The sequence below is a fragment of the Thamnophis sirtalis genome, unplaced genomic scaffold, assembly GCF_051295495.1.
Source record: "Thamnophis sirtalis isolate CommonGarterSnake01/CBP01778 unplaced genomic scaffold, rThaSir2_p1.2 scaffold_14, whole genome shotgun sequence".
NCBI classification, from domain to species: domain Eukaryota; kingdom Metazoa; phylum Chordata; class Lepidosauria; order Squamata; family Natricidae; genus Thamnophis; species Thamnophis sirtalis.
Genome location: NW_028261394.1, coordinates 21,108,115 through 21,129,244, shown reverse-complemented (window position 1 = coordinate 21,129,244; position 21,130 = coordinate 21,108,115). Strand labels below are relative to the sequence as shown.

The window sequence follows — 21,130 nt, the reverse complement described above, 5'->3', positions numbered from 1 at the left end:
CTATGCTGCCCATCACACTGTTAAGTGAATATAACTAAAACAATATCATAGCACAGTGATTCTCAACATTTTCTTCACCATAGACCCCCTTTAAATACATGTTGTGGCCACAGACGATGGCACCACCCCCCGCCAAGACTTACCTCAAGATTTTAATAACATTTCTTCAAGCCTTTGTCAAACCCCTGTGATGACATTGCAGCCCCCAGGGGTCCGTGGACCACAGCTTGTGAACCACTGTCTTAGCATCAAGCCGAACATGTGGATCCATAAAATGAGCTCATGCCATGATAATCTAGAAACCCACTGCTAGTGAAACTCTGGTGGTTTAAAGAATTGGCTGTGCTTGTTTTATTATGTGTGAAATCGAAGAGGGTATTTTAAAAAGAATACTAAGAGATGCAGGCCTCCCATCTTCCTCCTGCTCAGAGCTTTGGCTGCTCAGGTGAGCCAACAGGCTCCCAACTGCCGATTCCAAGGAGGTGCTTAGGAGAGTAACTGCCATGCCAGGCTGGCAGATGGGTTCCTGGAAGGTTCTGGATCAGTCTGCCACAGCAAGATGGCTGATGTGATGCCCTCTGTGACCAGAAACACCCTGCTTAGTGCTTTGGAGGAGAGGCGACGGCAGCAGCAGAAGGTGGTCTTGGGGTGGGGCTGATGCCTCTTTTTCCAGAGGTGGCAGTCCTTCTAGGCCCTGGCATCCCAGCCTCAGAGGATTGGTGGGTTTCGGTTTGGCATCTGGCCTAAACCTGACATATTGCTGAGTCAGTAAGTTGCACTTATTGAATCCCACAGCTTGGTGGGCTGTCAAAACCTAGCCAGTAGGGTTCTTTGCAGCTGGCCCAATTGGCCATATTTTGGCTGAGAGGGCTGCCCCACAGAGTCTGCGGATGGGAGACCACTTGGAGATCCCAAGACTGTTGGCTAGACTGGAGAACCAATCCTGGAGGAAGGCCATGCCTGGATGTGTCTGGAAGTCAAGTTTCCCCTGGTTCCCCTTGCTCTCTGTTTTACTCTCACCTTGAAGGTTTCTCTGACCTCCTCGGCTTCAGACGGGTTTTTCTCTCCCTCTGGAGATTTCCGGGGGTCCTTTTCTGCTGGTCAGTGGCCATCAGAAAGGCCATTTGTTCCTTTTCATTTTCCCTGCTCTGGCCCCAAACACAGGGATCTCCAAACTTGGCAAATGTAAGACTTGCGGACTTCAACTCCCAGAATTCCCCAGCCAGCAGCTTTAAATTCACAAGTCTTAAACGTTGTCAGGTTGGGAGACTCCTGCATTAGAGCATATAAAACTATATGTATAGAACATGGTTTATGGCCTAGCGTCATGATGGCGAACCTATGGCACACGTGCCATAGGTGGCATGCGTAGCTCTCTCTGTGGGCATGCGAGCCCTCACCCAGCTCAGCTCTATTGTGCATGCGCATGTGCTTCTGCTGGCCAACGGATTTTTGCATTTCTGACGCACTTGTGGGAGATGTGCATGCATTGCATGCACAGGGCAAGGGAGGAGCATGCTCCTGTTTTGGGTGCCAGGAGGCTTCAGGGAGTGCCTCTGGAGCCCCGGGGAGGCCTTGTTCACCCTCCCAGAGGCTTGAGGAAAACCTCTGGAGCCTGGGGAGGGCAAATAACGACCCTCCCAGAAGCTCCAGATGTTAGATACTATTACCATTACCAACACCAGAAGTCTGGAAATGGGCTGTTTCTGGCCTCTGGAGCCTGGGGGAGCCTGTTTTTGCCTTTCCAGAGGCTCGAGGAAAACCTACTGAGCCTGGGGAGGGCAAAAACATCCCCGTCCACTGTGGCACGGGAGGCCGAGTAGGCCACTTGTGTGTATGGAGGCGCACGGCATCTGCAGGGGGGGTGGGCACATTGCATTGTGGGTGCGTGCAGGAGAAAAGGTTAGCCATCACTGGCCTGAATCATTGGATTCAGCCCCTGGCTGAGTTTGACTCAGATTAATCAGGGCACAGCCACCTATTCCAGTGTGCAAGAACATCTGCAAGACATGAAAAAAAGTGCCAAGATTATTGCTGCCACATCTTGGGGTTTCAACCATGTGGTAGCAACCACCATCTTGATTTTTTTGGCCCTCTCCTATTTAGACATGTCTGCCATTCGCTTTGATTTGCATGACACACGGTACTATAAACTCACTACAAATTGCCCTAACGTTAGGGTAAAATCCAACTGCTTCCTTGGTGGTTCAGTGTGCTGAGGACAGAGGGTTGACCCTCCTAAGATGGCTGTTTTCCCTTTTGAGCACCCAGCTTTCTTTCTAGAGTGTTGCTTTGTTTTTCCTGTATCCTGTATTTTGATGGGTTTTGGGGAAACGTACCAAAATATCTATAAAGATAAGTGACAGATTATTTCTGCAACATTGCATTTTTGACAGAGCTTCAAACAGTGGGGAAAACCAAGCCCTAAAGCATAGAAGCTAAATCTTCTGGTGCTTTCCCCCCCACAGAAATATCTGCTTCACCGGCTGATCTTGGTTGCGATGCTGCAAGAAAATGCCAGTGAGGAGGAAATCACAGGTATTGCAGTCAGTCTCACCATGGCCTTCAAAAGACTTATTAAAGGTCATGAAGTCCCTGGATGCTCCCAGTGAGGGAAAGGTTCCAAGATCTTACTGAAATCTGTGCTTGCCCTGGGATGTTTGTTTGTTTATTATATTTATATGCCGCCCTTTTCCCCCAAAGGGGACTCAGGGCGGCTCACAACTCAAATCAGGGAAGGGGGATACAGACAAAAAATTTAAAAACGACACATAACAATGCATAATTTAAAACACACAACAGTCATACCATTCGAGACGGGGGCAACAGCTCTTTAGCCCCAGGCCTGTCGGAACAGCCAGGTTTTAAGGGCTTTGCGGAAGGCCTGGAGGGTGGTGAGGGTTCGAATCTCCACGGGGAGTTCGTTCCAGAGGGTCGGAGCAGCCACAGAGAAGGCTCTCCTCCGGGTAGTCGCCAGTCGACACTGGCCGGCGGATGGAATTCAGAGGAGGCCTAATTTGTGGGATCTAATCGGTCTAGTGGAGGTAATTGGCAGCAGGCGGTCTCTCAAGTACCCAGGTCCAATACCATGAAGGGCTTTATAAGTGACGACTAGCGCCTTGAAGCGTATCCGGAGACCAATAGGCAGCCAGTGCAGCTCGTGGAGGATAGGTGTTACGTGGGTGAACCGAGGTGCACCCACAATCGCTTGCGCGGCTGCATTCTGGACAAGCTGGAGTCTCCGAATGCTCTTCAAGGGCTGCCCCATGTAGAGCACGTTGCAGTAGTCCAGTCTAGAGGTCACAAGGGTGCGAGTGACTGTTGTGAGGGCCTCCCGTTTCAGGTAGGGACGCAACTGGTGCACCAGGCGAACCTGGGCAAATGCCCCCCTGGTCACAGCCGACAAGTGGTGTTCAAAAGTCAGCTGTGGGTCCAGGAGGACTCCCAAATTGCGAACCCTGTATGAGGGGCGTACTGTTTGACCCCCCAGCCTGAGAGATGGAACACTTGGCCAATTAGTAGGAGGGACACACCAGCCACTCGGTCTTATCTGGATTGAGTACAAGCTTGTTAACCCCCATCCAGTCCCTAACAGCCTCGAGGCACTGGCACATCACGTCAACCGCTTCACTGAGTTGGCACGGGGCGGACAGATACAGCTGTGTATCGTCCGCATACTGATGGTATTTTATCCCGTGCCGTCGAATGATCTCACCCAGCGGCTTCATGTAGATATTAAACAGGAGGGGGGACAGGACTGAACCCTGCGGCACCCCATAATTCAGGGGCCTAGGGGTCGATCTCTGCCCTCCGACCAACACCAACTGCGACCTGTCCAAGAGGTAAGAGGAGAACCACTGTAGAACAGTGCCTCCCACCCCCACCTCTCGCAGTCGTCACAGAAGGATACCATGGTCGATGGTATCGAAAGCCGCTGAGAGGTCAAGGAGCACTAGGACGGAGGCATAACCTCCATCCCTGGCTCTCCAGAGATCATCGATCAATGCGACCAAAGCGGTTTCGGTGCTGTAGCCAGGCCTAAATCCTGACTGGAAGGGATCTAGATAATCGGTTTCCTCCAAGGACCGCCGGAGCTGAAAGGCTACCACCTTCTCAACAACCTTCCCCACAAAGGGGAGGTTGGAGACTGGACGATAGTTGTTTAAGACGGCTGGATCCAAAGATGGCTTCTTCAGAAGGGGTCTCACCACCACCGCCTTTAGAGCGGGGGGAAAGAACCCCTCCCGAAGGGAGGCGGTAACAACCGCCTGGATCCAGCCCCGTGTCACCTCCCTGCTGTTAGCGACCAGCCAGGAGGGGCACGGGTCCAGTACACATGTGGAGGCACTTGCAGCTCCCATGGCCTTGTCCACGTCCTCAGGGGTAACAGCTTGAAAATCAATCCAGTGATGTCCTGCCAGATTCTCCCCTGGTGCCTCGGCTGGCTCTGCGCAATTGGAGTCCAGGTCCGTCCGAAGCCGAGCAACTTTATCCGCGAGGAATTGGACGTAATCCTCAGCTCTGCCTTGCAAAGGATCGCTCGTATCCCTCCTATTTAGGAGGGAACAGGTTATCCTGAACAAGGCGGCTGGGCGCGACTCAGCGGAAGCAATCAGAGAGGCAATGTGTGTTCTTTTGGTTGTCCTAATTGCCCGAAGGTAGGCTCTGATGCTAGATGTTAAAAGCGCTCGGTCTGACTCAGACTTACTGGATCTCCATCGTTGCTCTAGGCGTCTCTTTCGGCGCTTCATCTCCCGGAGTTCCTCAGTAAACCAAGGAGCCCTCCTGGATCCACTGCTTCGGATCGGCCGTAAAGGCGCAATCCGGTTAAGAGCCCCTGCCGCTGCTGAATTCCAAGCAGCAACCAGAGTCTCCGCCGGACTGCGGGCGAGGGTATCAGGAACAACGCCAAGCTCCGTCTGAAAGCCCAAAGGGTCCATAAGTCCCTGGGGTGGAACCACCTAATCGGTTTCTCCTCCCTACAGTGGGGGTTTGGTCTCCGAAAGTCAAGCCTCAGTAGGTAGTGGTCCGACCATGACAGGGGTAAGATCTCGCTACCCCTCAAACCAAGATCACAACTCCACTGCTCCGAGAGGAATACGAGGTCGAGCATGTGACCCGCCGAGTGAGTCAGGCCCCGAATTACTTGGGTCAAGCCCATGGCTGTCATGGAAGCCATGAACTCCTGCGCTCCATCAGAGTGTTCACCGAGCGAAGGCAAATTGAAATCCCCCAGAACCATTAGCCTGGGAAACTCAATTGCCAGCTCGGCTACTGACTCGAGGAGCGAGGGGAGGGCTGCTGCAACGCTGTTGGGAGGCAGGTACGTTAACAGCAAGCCCACTTGACCCTTGAGGTCCAACTTCACCAGCAGGGACTCACACCCGACAAACTCCGGAGCAGGGATCCTACGAGGTACTAGAGACTCTCGGATAACAATAGCCACACCCCCACCCCTTCTCTGGCATCGTGGCTGATGAAGCACCTGAAAACCCTCTGGGCACATCTCTACGAGGGGGACTCCTCCCTCCCAGCCCAGCCAGGTTTCAGTAATACATGCCAGGTCTGCCCTCTCGTCTAAAATTAGGTCCCGGACGAGGGGAGCCTTGTGAACTACAGACCTGGCATTTAGCGACAGCAGCCTGAGATGTCCTCTTCCATAGCACCCTGAAGTTTCCCAAATGGGAAGGCTTTCATGAGCCTTGTCCGTTTGGCTGTGGGGAGGTCTGCCTATCTCACTCTGTCTCACCCATCTTCATTGGAAGTCAGTGTTTGTCACTGTGAAGACAAAACTGGTAATAACCTCAATTTTGAATCCAGCCCTATCAGGTAGAAACAGACACCATGTAGACCTAGAACTACTTGTATCAGAACAACTGTAGTAACAGCACCTTGCAGGTCTGAACGAACTCCCCTTTTTCTCTTTTCTCTTTCTCCTCTTTTATGAGAATTGGAGGGGCGGCTGTCTGAGGCATTTTTGTAATCCCCTTTTTGGCCTGGGCTCAAGCCTCGTTTATCTCATCTTTGCCTTTCTGGTGGATCTCTCTATTGATCTTTCCTGTTTCCTTTTTGAAGACTATCATGAACAGCTTTTCCAGAAGATTTCACGATATCATTTGGGGGAAGCAGCCTCTGGGGTCCTTCTCATCTATTCCCAGAGCATACTCCACATTCTGGAGGTAGGTCAAGCAAATATTTAAGGGTACCAGAAGAAGGTGAAAAATCCTTTAGTTGAATTGTGTAGAGATTTATAACAAATGCTGACAAAACCTACATCCAATTTAGGCACCAATCTATAATCATACATACGGATACCATAGTATTGCAGGCACAATGTAGTTTGGTCACTTGCAGAATTAACAAAACTCCCCACCAGAAGTTTCTGAAAACATCACTTCAAATATAGAATAACAGAATTGAGTGGAAACACCTTCAGAACTTCATATCCTGATGCTCTTCCATTCCCTTCAGGCCTCCAGCGGCACCCTCTACCACATCCTCATGGATCTGACCCTCTTTGAACGTCAGGGAGCAGAGTAAGTCAAGCAAGTCCTCCAGAGAGGAGAGCTGTGGGGAGGCAGAGGGGACGCATCTCAATCACGAGGCAGAGGGACTTCCGGAAGATGCCCAAGTCTCTCTGCACGGTCGGGTTGGAAAGGGACTGTCTGAAGAATGGATGATGCCCTTGGCTGAAAGACTGCTTCTAATGACCATGTATTATTGTATTTATATATTTTATTTGTGCTTTTATTATTAAAAAAGGTGAAAAGTTTAAAAATGCATTTATAGTAAGTTAAATGCAAGTTACAAACTGATAAACAGAGCATCCCATAGCCTCTTTACCAGTACGCACAGATGGTTGATGGCTTTAAAACAGCTAAAAACAAAGCCAAAAAACCCCCTAAACTAAGAGAAGCAGCAGCAGAAAGCAGAAGGCACAGCAGCACCAATGGAAAGAATCCCTTCAATCCCTCCCAACATTTGGGTGTGTGAATAAGATAGGGAAGAACCCTCCCTACTAGCACTGAGGATGTTACCTAGTTTGGTAATGAAATGTCTGCAAGAAAACAACCAGAGAGAGCAGCAAAGACCCCATGATGGAGAAAATGTCACCTTATCTAAGGGATAGGGAGTCGGTGCCCAATCAAAGGTCGCAAAGTTTCTAGCCTTACAGTTTATAGTTCCTGGGAAATTTGAGTGTCTCCTTGAGTGTCTTGGATGGGCATTGGCATTTAGCAATTTCTGGAGGGCATCAGATTCCTCAATCCTATTTTCGGATACAGGTGAAAGCACATCTAGGATGCTCAGCCAAGAGAGGAAGGTCATGAGCTCCAGAAGACCTGTGGTTGGATCAGAAGCAGGCTTGGTCTAATTCATTCATTCAAGGATTTATGAGCAGAGACTTCAGATAAATGTCTAAATTTCTCTCTTGATCTGGATGGCTAACATGACAACTTACTAAAGGTTCAACATCCAGTTGGAATAAAAACATCCTGCATCAAACCTGGAAGAGACAGGGGTTTTGGTCATCACTGGAAGGATCCTGTCCTGAGAAACTGGTTATTAGGTTCTCTGAAAAAGTTCTATTTTTATACTGTCTTTCCTAGAAACTTCTTGTAGATTGTTTCCACTTAGCTTTTATCCTATTTTTACCTTATGTTTTCATAATTATTGTAACCACCTCAGGAGTTTTAGAACAGGAAGCATATAAATACTTGGAAGGAAGGGAGGAAACCTCCCATGTCCATGGGCAATGTAGCCAGTGCCTCTGATGTGACCCTCCATGGTAGATAGCTGCAAGTCTTAAATATCTTGCTTTTGATAGAACATGGATGCAAGTGTATGCATAATGTGTCTACAGACCTATGGGTTTAATATGGTTTCTTTCTCCCTTTTAGGGCTTTATTACGAGATATTAAGATATTGGTAATGTCTCATAACATCCCTACCAGACTTTTCTCACAGTGGAATGCCACCAAAGTGGAAGTGCCTGTAACTTTGGAAGATGTCACCCAGAGCCAGACCATAGAAGAAGTTATTACTGAGTGTCTTACACTCATTCTCAAGCTGGGAGTGTATCTTGCAACACTCAAGGTGAGAGCAGATCCCTTCAGCGTTTTCTCTTTGGCATCAGCTTCATTTCTCCAGGACCAGCACCTCATCCAAAATAGACTTGGCTGCACATAAGGATAATACACTTCAACAATGGATCTCCTTCATTTGGGACAAAGTTGGTAGAAATGTACATTTCTGTAGCCAGAAGATCTCTCCAGCTTTTTGCCCAAGACTCTGAGATGTCTTCAGTTAGCATAAGTACACCAAATCCTTAGAGATCAAGAAATCTGGCATTACGCTCTTATGCCTAGTTAGGGGCTTGCACTGTTTAGTTTTGACATACTCTACTGTAAATTAACAGTGCCAACATGTAAGGAAGAACTTGGGGACATACATGAGATAATGCCAAGGGGATGATGGGAACTCTTATTTGCTATAGTTCTTTGCATTGTGATTTATGTGAACATAACTTTAATAAAAAAACAATTATTGGTTTTTTTTGAAATAGCAGTATCCTGGCCATGGAGATACAGAATCTGTTTCTCTTGTGTTTGTTTACTGGCAGGATTATTTAAAAAAATAGGTACCCAAAAATATATTGATGATTCAGTTTGTCAATTCTGCACAATCCAAATTGAAAACTTCCTTTCAGCTCCCAGCCCCCATTCTTCAATCTGTAAGTTTATTTTAACGAAGACCTCACTGGAAAAACAATAGCAATAGCAGTTAGACTTATATACCGCTTCATAGGGCTTTCAGCCCGCTCTAAGCAGTTTACAGAGTCAGCATATTGCCCCCAACAACAATCCGGGTCCTCATTTTACCCACCTCGGAAGGATGGAAGGCTGAGTCAACCCTGAGCCGGTGAGATTTGAACAGCCGAACTGCAGAACTGCAGTCAGCTGAAGTAGCCTGCAGTGCTGCATTTAACCACTGTGCCACCAACATGACCCAGGTGGCCAGGAAGGCCCAAGAGAGACTCCATTTCCTTAGGGTCTTGCGTAAAAACAAGGTGGAACAAAAACTGATGATCTCCTTTTACCGATCCACAATAGAAAGCGTCCTCACTTATTGCATCATAGTACAGCATGCTGGTTTGACAGCCATGGATGGAAAAACATTAGAGGGTGATGAGCACAGCACAAAACATTGTGGGCTGCCCCTGACACCACTAGATGAGATCGCTAGGGCTCCCTGCCTTAGAAGAGTGAGAACAAGTCCTCAGGGACGACTCTCACCCTGCATGGCACTTCTTTACCCTCCTACCATCGAGAAGGAGGTATGGAAGCATAGCCAGCTGCACAAACAGGCTGGAGAACAGTTTGTATCCATGGGCTGTCAGACACCTGAATGCGCAATAACAAAATAATAACTAAGTAGTACGATGGACTGGCAGGGCTAGCGCAATGTGTAACATGTTCACACTGGTGTAATGGGGCTGGGTGTTTGTTAATATGATTTATTGGTCTAGGGATATATTTTTTTCTTTTGGTCTTCACTGTGAGTTGTATTGTGTGTGTATGGGTGCACAGAAGGAGCTCAACCAATCTCATTGTACATATGTTGTGCACTGGCAATAAAGAATTCTTCTTCTTCTTCTTTAGACCAAGCTTTGAAACATCAGTTGTCTGAGCAGCATTGCTTAAAGCAGAAAAGCCTGACCAAGTCAATGTATGCACTAATTCCAGGACAAATGCCATGGGATTAAATCCACTGTGCTTCCTTTCTCCTCTGAAGGTGGGCAACAAAGGCCTGGGTGAGTGCCTCCACACTGCTGTGCCGGAGCTGCTGATCCCAGCAGAAACAATCCAGTATTTGTGCAGGAGCCAAGAATGTTTGAGCCCAGTGGAATTTCTGAAGATGTACAACAATCCTCTGCAGCCACAAATGGATGCAGGTACTTTTTTTGCCTGTCCCCAAGGCTAACCAGATAATCCACAGCCCAAAAGGAAAGTCTCCCTCCTTGGACAGGCCTCAAGGCAGCCCCTGGTCAACGGGAAGCTTCCACAGGGCTCCACTAGGACCAAGCGAGTCACCATTTTGCTGGAAAGCTGTAGATTCTACTTGAAACTGAAGATGGTTGTAAACAGACTGTAGACAGATGTAGTGGTTTATGCTTGGAAAGCTGGTGCTTTGCAGCTTTAGTGCGAGGGTCTCTAGACTTGGCAACTTTAAGGCTTGTGGACTTCAACTCCCAGAATTCCTTAGCCAGCCATTAAGAAAACCCATCCTGGGTGAGGAATTCTGGGAGTTGAAGTCCACAAGTCTTAAAGTTGTCAAGTTTGGAGACCTCTATTTTAAACACAATTAGATGACCGTGGAAATATATTCAATTCATGCTCAACCTCGTATTTCTCTCGGAGCAGTGGATGTGTGATCTTGGTCTGAGGGGTAATGAGACCATACCCCTGTCGTGGTCAGACCACTGCCTACTGAGGCTTGACTTCCGGAGGCCAACCCCCCACCGTAGGAAGGAGGAACCGACCAGGTGGTTCCGCCCCAGGCGACTGATGGACCCTTTGAGGTTCCAGACGGAGCTTGGGGTTATTCCTGATACCCTTGCCCACAGTTCGGCGGAGACTCTGGCTGCTGCCTGGTACTCGGCGGCATCGGAGTCTCTTGACCGGATTGCGCCACTACGGCCCCTCCGGGTCAGCGGATCCCGGAGACCTCCTTGGTTCACCGAGGAGCTCCGGGAGAAGAAGCGCCGGAGGAGACGCCTAGAGCACTTGTGGAGGTCCGATAAGTCCGAGTCGAACCGAGCACTCCTAACAACTTGCACCAAGGAGTACATCAGGGCACTTAGGGCAACAAAAAGATCTCATATTGCCACCTTGGTTGCGTCCGCTGAGTCCCGCCCAGCCGCCCTGTTTAGGATAACCCGTTCCCTCCTAAATAGGAGGGATACGGGGGAACCCTTGCAGGGTAGAGCTGAGGATTATGCCCAATTCTTAGCGGACAAAATTGCTCGGTTTTGGTCGGACTTGGACTCCACTGCTGCAGATCCAGCCGGGACACAAGAGGATCACTTGGCAAACCACCTCTGGGTTGAGTTTCAGGATGTTGCCTCTGGGGATGTGGACAAGGCCATTCGAGCTGTGAGTGCCTCCACCTGTATTCTGGACCCATGTCCCTCCTGGCTGGTTGCCAACAGCAGTGAGGTGACACGTGGCTGGATCCAGGCGGTTGTAACCGCCTCCCTTCGGGAGGGGCACTTCCCCGCCGCACTTAAAACGGCGGTGGTGAGACCCCTCCTGAAGAAACCATCCTTGGATCCAGCCATTTTAAATAACTACTGTCCTGTCTCCAACCTTCCCTTTGTTGGGAAGGTTGTTGAGAAGGTGGTGGCCTTCCAGCTTCAACGGGCCTTGGAGGAAGCTAGCTACCTTGACCCCTTCCAGTCCGGCTTCAGACCCGGTTACAGCACAGAAACCGCTTTGGTCGCATTGACCGATGATCTCTGGAGGGCCAGAGATGGAGGCCATGCGTCCATCCTGGTTCTCCTTGACCTCTCGGTGGCTTTCGATACCATAGACCATGGTATCCTTCTGCGACGACTGCGGGAGGTGGGGGTGGGAGGCACTGTCTTGCAGTGGTTCTCCTCCTACCTCTCGGACAGGTCGCAGTCGGTGTTGGTCGGGGGGCAGAGATCGTCCCTGAGGCCCCTAAAATATGGGGTGCCGCAGGGTTCGGTCTTATCCCCCCTACTATTTAACATATACATGAAACCGTTGGGCGAGATCATTCGGAGGCACGGGATAAAATACCATCAATATGCGGACGATACGCAATTGTATCTGTCCGCCCCGTGCCAACTCAATGAAGCGGTGGACGTGATGAACCAGGGTCTTGAGGCCATTAAGAACTGGATGAGCGCTAACAAACTGGTACTCAACCCGGACAAGACCGAGTGGCTGTTGTGTTTCCCTCCCAACAATTTGGCTAATGTTCCATCTATCAGGCTGGGGGGTCAAATTTTATACCCCTCAGATAGGGTTCGTAACTTAGGAGTCCTCCTGGATCCACAGCTGACTCTTGACCATCATCTGTCGGCTGTGACCAGGGGGGCATTTGCCCTACCTGAATCGGGAGGCTCTCACAACAGTCACTCGAGCCCTTGTGATCTCTAGGCTGGAATACTGCAATGTGCTCTACATGGGGCTGCCCCTGAAGTGCATCCGGCGACTGCAGTTAGTTCAGAATGCGGCCGCGCGAGTGATAGTGGGCGCACCTCGGTTCGCCCACATAACACCCATCCTCCGCGAGCTGCACTGGCTACCTGTTGATCTCCGGGTGCGCTTCAGGGTGCTGTTGACCACCTTTAAAGCCCTTCATGGTAGTGGATCTGAGTACTTGAGAGACCGCCTTCTGCCGATTACCTCCCTCCGACCGATAAGATCGCACAGACTGGGCCTCCTCCGAATTCCATCCGCCAGTCAATGTCGACTGGCGGCTACACGGAGGAGAGCCTTTTCTGTTGCAGCTCCGACCCTGTGGAACGATCTCCCCGTCGAGATACGCACCCTCACCACCGTCCAGGCCTTCCGCGCAGCCCTCAAGACCTGGCTATCCCAACAGGCCTGGGGATAAGCCTCTAATTTGCCCCACCCGAGTGTTGAATGTTGAATGCAAGTTGTGTTTTTATTATTTTATTTTGCTCACATATTGTTTATTTTGAATTGCACCCCCTCCCTAGTGATTGTAAGCCGCCCTGAGTCCCCTCAGGGAAAAGGGCGGCCTATAAATCCTAATAAAATACTAAAAAAAATTTATCCTTCCATCCCTGCTCCATCTTGTTTTTAACATCCCGGCACCTTTTGGTTAAAAGCAGGTGGTTGGATGGAGAACAGGGATTCCCCAAAGAAAATCTTTGATGCAAATTGAGGCATAAGAAAGGAACTTTCTAAAATTTTGAACAAGAGTACTGGTAGTCCTTGAGGTAAAACAGGTTGCTTAACAAATTACATAGGACCATTTCTAACTAGGATGGCTGCAGGGGCCCTGTGGCCATTCACCCTTATGACCCATCACTGGGTCACTGCAGCACCCCCAGACCTCCCCCAGACCAAACCCTGCGCTTGGGCCTCCTCCACACACGCCAGTCACGCCCCACCCTTTACCTCTTCATGCTGGGGAAGGAGGGTGGGACAGAATGGCGGCCACTTCTGGAATTGTCCCCTCACGACCAGCTACAAGGATGCTGCAGGGCTTCTCTCCTCCATCCCATCCCGCCGGGACCCCTCAGTGCTTGGCTCTGCTGCTCCCCGCACTCACCTTTTGGAGTTCTCCAGAGCTCATGTTGTGGAAGGAGGGCAGCCCACGACCTCCCTGGGCCACGCAGGGGACCTGAACGTAGCAGCCATCTTGTGCTGCCTGCTTGTGGGTGGGGAGAAAATGGCAGCTGCCGGAGAAACTGATTCCTTTGCTGCCTTAAAGATGCCTCCAAAGTGGTGCAGAGGCTTCTGAACGAGTGTTGTGCAGACCTTGCAAAGGCAGCGAAATGAAGCAGTTTGTCCTGGCTGCACAAGCGGTGACCCAAACACAGCGGCTATTTCGTGGCTGGGATAAAAATGGTGGCCACTTCCAGAACCATGCAGCTTAACAGCTGCCACAACATGCAACCGTAATGGAGAGGCTTCCATGAGTCTTACCTTGAGGACGACCTGTAATTAAGAATGCGGAGGACCAAACCTTTAGTTCCACAGTGTTGAAAAGGGTTATGTGCATGTTGTTGGTAATTGCTGAGCGACCGTTTAAAGCTAGGATGGGCCTCCCAAAAGATCCTTAGTTCCAGCAGCCAGCCCTCCTACCCACGACACATGACTGGATTTGGGGCACTCAGCAACCGGCTTGCATTTATGGCCATCCACTGTCCTGCAGTTACATGACTGCAATTTATGTTTTTGCCAAAACTGGCGTTCACTTCTGGGTTTGAGCAAAAATGCCCCAGAAGGAACAATGGGTTTGTGTAATAGCTGCCACAAAAAGATTGCAAAATCAGGACGGTCACATGATGACCCACTTTACAACTGTCATGATTTATGACTGTAATAAGCAGGTTCCTGGAGATTATGGGAAAAAATCCATGGCTTTGGGCAGGGGCTGGGAAGCTTGGAGAGGCTCCACTCTCAGCCTTCTGGTCACATTTGACACACTCCTAGTGTGTGTGTGTGTGCAAGCACAAACCCACACACCAGGCAACCAGTCCACTTTAGCCAAACCAAGACATAAAGGCAACATGTATGCACTCTGATTGGTCCCTGGGGAGAGACTGCAGACATACAAACACAACATGGGTGCACCAAAGAATATACAGATGCTCTTCCGGTTATTGCTTGTAAAACCATTGGAAAAATGATGTTTCCTTTTTCTTCCACTTCCCTCTCTCCTCCCCAGAAACAGTATGGCCTACTCCTACCCATATGACTACATGAAACCCTACGGTCAAGCTACCTACCAATGTGTCTAAAGAAATCCCATTTGCAAATCCCAAAGCCCTGGGATGGAGTTGGCCTGAGAACGTTAATGCCCATCTCTTCACCCACGCAGAGGGAAAACAAAGCAACTAATAAAGTTGTCAGGAAGACTTGAGAGTGGTGTGCTGGCATTTTTTCAAACCAGGGATGAGGAATTAACGACTCTCCAGAAGCTGTTGAACTTCTCTTTGTTCGGGTCCTGACTCCTTATGACTAAAAGTAGTTGGAGAGGGGAGAAATTAGGGGCAAATACTTCTATATCTTTCAGGTTCTTGCCAAACTATTCCCTTTTTCTTTCTGGGGTGACTCTGCTTCACTTCCCAAGCAATTTAATTCACTGGTCAATTTAGGGGAAAAATACAGCTCTCTGGGTAGGAAAATTACAATAAATTGGTTGCACAGTGACAAAAAAAGAGAATAATTTTACTTGGCAGATGAACCCAACAAGATATCCAAAATAACTTTCAAAGTTCAACTCATTTATAGCAATACACATTTTCCAGAGTTCAGCTTGACAGCATCTGCCTATGGAAGTTACAGAAACCAGAGCAGAAGGGTTAATACAAATATCTATGAAAAATAAAGGGGTAAAGAACCATATTTTAAAAAAGAATAGCACTGAAATGGTTAGAGAGACAGTACATTTCCTTCTACAGTGTCAAGTCCATCAAGGCACAAGAATACATCCACCGTTTAGAAAAGTGACCGATAACCAGCAGTCATCTTCTGCACCTGTAGCAATTTTTTGGTTCATACTTTTAACGAAGTTTGCAGCATATCAGAGATAGCATGTCTCTTGCACACCTCTCTTTGATAAGGACAAAGAAGAAGAGCTCAACAGAGGTCTTGAAAGGGTTATGATTTCCATTACACATGCATTGCTTTGGATTCTTCTCGGAAATTTCTGGCAAGGGCCGTCTTGGTTAACAGCAGCAATCAAGCTTCTCATATAAGGTTTAGCAACAGCCAGAACACCCAATGTTAGCTTAGGCAGCTTTGTCAGGATACAGGTCATTAAACTCTCTTTTTAAAGATCACGTGTCTTCTCAGAAGACATGAGGCCAGCAGTGGTACGATTCCTACTTTGTCTTCTTCTTTGTTTTAAAGCTCCTCACTGTAAATCCTGGACTGGTTAAGTTTTCATTGGGATAGAAAAGGCTGCTTTGGAGTGATTTTTTTTTTTTTTACAAAGCAGTGCTTTCAGTATCATGATCGAGATCAAGCACAAGGTGGTTGTGTGAATTCTGATTCGGTGAAGTCACCAATTCTGTGGCAGGAAGTTCCATGCCAGGGATGCCCCGTGATTGCGCTTTAACTTCGGAACTGGTATCTGTGCAGAAAAGATATCAAACAAACACAGTACAAATGCTGGAAGATAAACTCAGGGTTGGCTACTGTCCCACAAGACTCCCCCTCTGAAATACTATGCAAAATGTCTGAATTCAAAGGAGAGCAGGAATTACAATTCAGGGTCTGACTTCAGAATCCTCTAACAACATATTTTATTCAAGTTTATCATAATGGCTAATAACTTTGTTGTGAAAGGAGCCTGACCTTCTCAGAGGTGACAGGATATGCCTTCACCTTAAAATTTCAAATTTGAGCAGCATAGCTCCTGAAAAACAGAGAGCTTTATTCTCAGACAGCCAGCCAAAGTTTCTTCATGTCATTCAGGGAAACTGATTTGTCACAAGCTGTAAATCCAACTATCAGGACCCAGCTAGTATAAGCTTAGGTAATTCTGGAAAAGCACAAACTGTTCTTTACTAGGGAAGCATAATTTGAAGAAACAGGTCAATGAAAACAGAATTTTGTTCATTTGTCTGAATTTGCCACATTCTGGGGAAAACTGGTTGGGCCTGGGGCTTTAGTGGACCTGCAAAGAATAGAACTTTATGGGACGAGAACCCATTAGCACAAACAATTAGGTTGTAACAATTTGGGGGGAACTTGCCTGTAATGGCTACCTAGCTCTCTTCCCCATTTCAAAATCCAAGAAACATGAGCTAGGCTATTTCTACACTGGCAACCAACCCTCTTCTCCCCCCTCCTTCAATGAAAAGGTGAAAAGACATCTGACGTGCAGGTGGGACTTCGTTTCCACCGACGTGCAGCCCTGGTATGATGGGTCGAAGGTATCCTTTCCCTTTTAATGCAGAATGACTGCAAAATGGAGTTGCCCCTGTTCTTGTACATTTCCTTACCATCAGAAATGCAAATCCAGTCACGGCTCTCTGCCCCTGTCTGACAATCACATAGCCAAAGTTTAGACGGGCCCTCACTTGGCTCTAATGGAAGAGCTTTAATGATCCAAAAGTTCCATAGGGTTGGTTGCCGCTAGTGCGTCAATGGGGCATGAGGCAGAGCAGGGGATCAATCTGATTGCCTGCTTTTCAGCATCTGTGGGTGTGGTGGAACGTTGTCTGGCTTCCCAGGAGGGAGATGCTGCAGGCCAGAGGACCAAGAGACAGGGACTAGGTTTAGAGGCAGCTCCTCCCTAGACATTCTCGAGTAGATCTTACATGATGCAAGTAGCTGCTTTAGTTTGGCAAGATTTCTGTCTGCAGGTGAGGAATGATAAAGGCTCCAATCTGCTCTTCCCCAGAAAGATGCTTTGGCTGCTGTATCTTCTTTCTAAGTCAAGGTCACCTCCAGCAAATTGGAGCTGAGTCTCTACACATAAATCAGCTTGCCAGAGTTCTTGGCCAACAATACTGCAACTAGGGCAAAAGAGTGCACACCAACTTGCTTGGGGCAACGGCTGCTTATTCCAAAATCACATCAAGTTTGTATTTTATTACGAATACATAATTCACCTGAGCTTCCAATCCATACGAGAAGCCTTTCTCTCAGATTCTTCTTACCCTGCATGTTTAAGCCCCGTGCAGCAGTGGAGGTGCCCTGTTCACACTATAAGGGAACAGCAACCAGTGCCAGGATTGGCATGGATCTGCAAGGTTGCACTTAGCTCTCTGTGGGAGAGAACTTAAGACTGCAAATTCGTCAGCACAAGGGTGGAGGGAAGAACAGTTTACGTGTGCCTCTCTGTGTGCCTCTTTCACTTCTATCTGGACATGCTATGATGCTCTGAAGATTTTGAAAAGCAGAAAGTCATTCCAGTGTCTGCTGATGAAAGGTTGACAAATATGGATCGGGAGGGGCAGTAGACCAGAATGCATTAAAATGGAGATCAACATTACAAACAATGGACAAGAAAAGCATCACTCCTTTCACATGCAGGATTAGTCCAGGTGCAAGCAAGGCAGGTTACAGTGACCAGTTAGTAAGAAACGAAAGCAGCATCCATGATTATGCAACATTTGCAACATATCCAGCCAATCGGAAGGCCTCAATTTCCTCTTACCATTTCCAATTTCAGTTCCTATTGAATAAGGCAGCTCAAACATCTAGATTATTTAATAAAATTCTCAATTAGAATATTATTTGGAGATATATTACAATCTAAAGATTCAAAGGGTTATTTTGGCAGTTGAAACTTGTTTTGTTCCAGTAGCCATTACAAGCCTGCAAGGGTTCAATATGTTAGAGTCTGCTAAAATTAAGAGATGGGCACGCGCTATTTCATTCTGCCAGAAGTCAAGGCTTTGTCCTAATATGCGGCTTAAAATTAACATTAAGTGTTATTAAAAAGTGCCCAATCCAGATTAAGAAATAAAAAGAGCTTGTAAATATTGATGCAATATGCAATAAATGAGTCTTGTACGTACTGTACCAACAGGGAAATTATTTGGTTAGCTAGAAAGGGACGGGGCTTAAATAAAAGAATAAATGGCTATTTCCCCTGTTTGCCATCTACAATCTGAGTATGATAAAATTCAGCCATCATCTAACAGCAGCACTGAGATTTTCCCAATGTTTCTGAATGCAGCCTGCGTGAAAAGGCCACCAGCACCACATCTGGGCAGCAAGGAAAGAAGGAACCCACAGAGCAAAAAGGCTAAAACCTGCCTCTCCTGATCATTGGCTGTGTTGCTATAACAACACAGGAAGGAAACCTGACATCTTGGAATGTTCTTCAGTGTGAAGGAAAACAATTTTGATGGCAGAGGAAAATCAGAGGGAGGGTTGCACTGCTACCGTTGATGGGAAGGAATGGGGACTAGCAAAGGATGATACGCAAAAGTCCAGAACACAAAATTGATTGCTGATGTCCAACTCTTGAGGATGCCTTTGTTGTTCAGTTAAAGGAAGCCAAAACTTTGACGTGAACACTGAAATGGGCTCACATATTTCACATTTGCTCCAATATGTTCACTATTTCCTTTCTGAAATGAAGCGTTATGTTCCTATCTAGACTAGCTGCTACTATGAATACAGTTAATCTGCCTTTGTCATCTCGTCCATGGATTTTGCTAATATCAAAGGACAGAAACTGGGCCTTGCAGCCCCCCATGGAGGACTGGCCGACAGCCATAACTGGCTTGCTTTGAAAGGGGGGGGGGCTTCCTTTGGCCGTCCCCGCTGGGAGAGAGCATTCCTCCATCAAAGCACAGGCTCAAAGACATGCCTGAGAGGAGCCGAGAGTGTTCTTACCAGTCACGATGTGGGACGCTGTTGCTGGAGGGCCCAGCAGAGAACCATTTGCAGACAGATGAGGAGCAGGAGGGTGAGGCGGAGGGGGCACTGTGGGACGGTTGCGAGGTCTGGGCACTGGCCGGGGCCTTGGTAGCGTGCCAGACGGAGGAGGCGACTGAGCCGGTGGAATGTCCTGGGCTGAAGGCTGGGCGGATGGGCAGGTGGTGCTATGCTTCTCCAGGGGGGGCGTGTCAGGTGGGGTGGGGGTATGTGGAGGGGTGGATGACAGCGGCTCTGACCCGCCCTCTGCGCCTGGCGGGGAGGGTCCAAAACTATTAGCCTTGGTCTGTGGAGGTGGTGTTACGGACTGCGTGGGGGGCTGGGGGGGTGGGTGGTTGGGAGCTTGTATCGGGGAGAGGCTGCTTGAGTATCGCCGGGGGGCAGAAATCTGGGGCAGGGCAGCAGAAGGCTGAGCGCCCCCTTGGTTTGATTGCTGGCTGGGAGGAGAAGGGCTTCTTGGGGGGGGCTTGGGGGCTGGAGTGGGATTCGGGGTCCCTGGCTGTCCCGGAGGTGGGTTTGCTGGCTTTGGAGGGGCTGGTGCAGGTTTTTTGACGGCTGAAAGAGAGCAAAAGGAAGAGACATGGCTGAGATTGTGGTCGAGTATGAAGCTTCTGATTATTTCATGGGCTACAGTTAAGTGCTGGGCACCCAGGCTGAAAAAGACCTCTGGCCCCTGTCTGAGAAACACCAAGTTTCGTGGGGATCCTGAGATTGGATGGAGGTTGTATTACCACAGAAGACCCAGCCCGGCAGCCTCTTTTCAAGAGAGGGATGCTTCATGTCCTCTCCTAGAGAACTGCCTGCAGCTCTCTCATTTCCTAAGAGCGAGGGTCTCTAAAGTGGATTACTTGTGAACTTCAACTCCCAGGATTTCCCAGCCATCATAGCTGCCTGGGGAATTCTGGAAGTTGAAGGCCGCAAGACTAAAAGCTGAAAGGTTTGGACACGCCTGTTCTCAGAGCCTAATGCAGTGTGAGAGCTTCTCACCTGCTGTCCTCTGTGGCTGCCGCCCAGCCTGCTCTATGCCTCCCTGGCCAACATTAGTCTCAACCCAGCAGTCTAATCCAATGTACCCACTCCATCGGTTCCAGCAGGGAGAGTGAAGTGGGCCTCTTGGTTTTGTTTGGGGTTATTTTGTTGTATATTTGTGTGTGTGTGTGTGTTTACTTTGCACCAGTCATCTGTATGACACATGGGTGCCTACATACCTTTTCCAAACAAAAACAAATCTTTTGCTGGGGCAGAGCGTTCTCGCTTCCCTTCCCAGCGCTGCTCCTCCTCCAATACATCTTACCCCCCCCTCCAAAAAAAAAGATCACTTGAGTAACTTGAGACTCCAAGTCAGGCAAATTTAACTGTCTGAATTTCGGGGCAAGTTCTGCATTCTCTTGGTGGTGTGAAATAGCCCAAGTAGCCAATGACATGCGAAACCTGCTCTATGACCCTCCTGCAAGGTGACCAAAAGTGAAAAGGAGAAAAAAACGCCCCAGTGTTGAAATCCCTTCCTCACCGGTCTCCCTTCTGATCCAAAGTGGGCAAATTCTGATTGAGAAACAGCTGTTCCTCGGGAAAGACCTGGCAGCTTTAGTCTTCACTGAACCCCCGCCCCCCAACCCTCCCCCCCGGCTGCCAATGCAGCTCCCGAAGGACATACCTCGCCTGAGGGCATGTGGGCTGGGCCCGGCGGTGCTCTGGGGCTGCCCAACTGAGTACTGGCTGGCGCTGCTGAGAGGCTGAGAGGGTCCACCATTTCTGGGGGGTGGCGGTGTGGTTGAGGGCACCAAATCCTTTGGCTTGGAAGAGCTGCAAGGAGAGAAAGACCTGCATCAAAGGCTCCTGTTGGGTGCCAGAAGCCACTTCTCCCTAAGGCTCCTCTTGAGTCGTGGGGCCCTTGTTGCATTAAACAGGTGCCAAGTGCAGGCAGAACCCCCGCCCCTTTGGTCCCTAGCCCACTGCTGGCCTGCTTGACCCAGCTGTCTGGGGTCCATGGAATCCCCCACAGC

General features: G+C 48.8%; 2 protein-coding genes across 6 annotated transcripts in view; one reads left to right on the top strand and one right to left on the bottom strand.

Moving 5' to 3' along the window:
• The first annotated feature begins 519 nt into the window (after window positions 1–519).
• On the top strand, window positions 520–14,644 carry LOC106551027 (testis-expressed protein 47-like). 2 transcript variants are annotated; one of them, XM_087728670.1, is made up of 7 exons: window positions 520–637; window positions 2,469–2,538; window positions 6,076–6,179; window positions 6,472–6,536; window positions 7,899–8,094; window positions 9,793–9,952; window positions 14,452–14,644. In XM_087728670.1, the coding sequence occupies exons 1-7, from the start codon at window positions 560–562 to the stop codon at window positions 14,487–14,489; spliced, it is 711 nt and encodes a 236-aa protein (XP_087584796.1). In that variant the 5' UTR covers window positions 520–559; the 3' UTR covers window positions 14,490–14,644. The 2 variants fall into 2 exon arrangements, with proteins under 2 accessions (XP_087584796.1, XP_087584797.1); XM_087728671.1 differs by having other exon boundaries at window positions 520–768.
• A 289-nt stretch (window positions 14,645–14,933) lies between these two features.
• ARHGAP17 (Rho GTPase activating protein 17) overlaps window positions 14,934–21,130 on the bottom strand; it is a 96,423-nt gene continuing 90,226 nt past the window's right edge. For 3 of the 4 annotated variants that reach the window (XM_087729076.1, XM_087729080.1, XM_087729079.1), the window contains 3 exons: window positions 20,782–20,930; window positions 19,086–19,682; window positions 14,934–15,861 (listed from right to left, as the gene is read on the bottom strand). In XM_087729076.1, the coding sequence (XP_087585202.1) occupies window positions 15,716–15,861; window positions 19,086–19,682; window positions 20,782–20,930 (892 nt within the window). In that variant the 3' untranslated portion in view covers window positions 14,934–15,715. Of the gene's footprint in view, window positions 15,862–17,895; window positions 17,939–19,085; window positions 19,683–20,781; window positions 20,931–21,130 lie in introns of all 4 variants that reach the window. The other variant, XM_087729077.1, reaches the window with a different exon arrangement.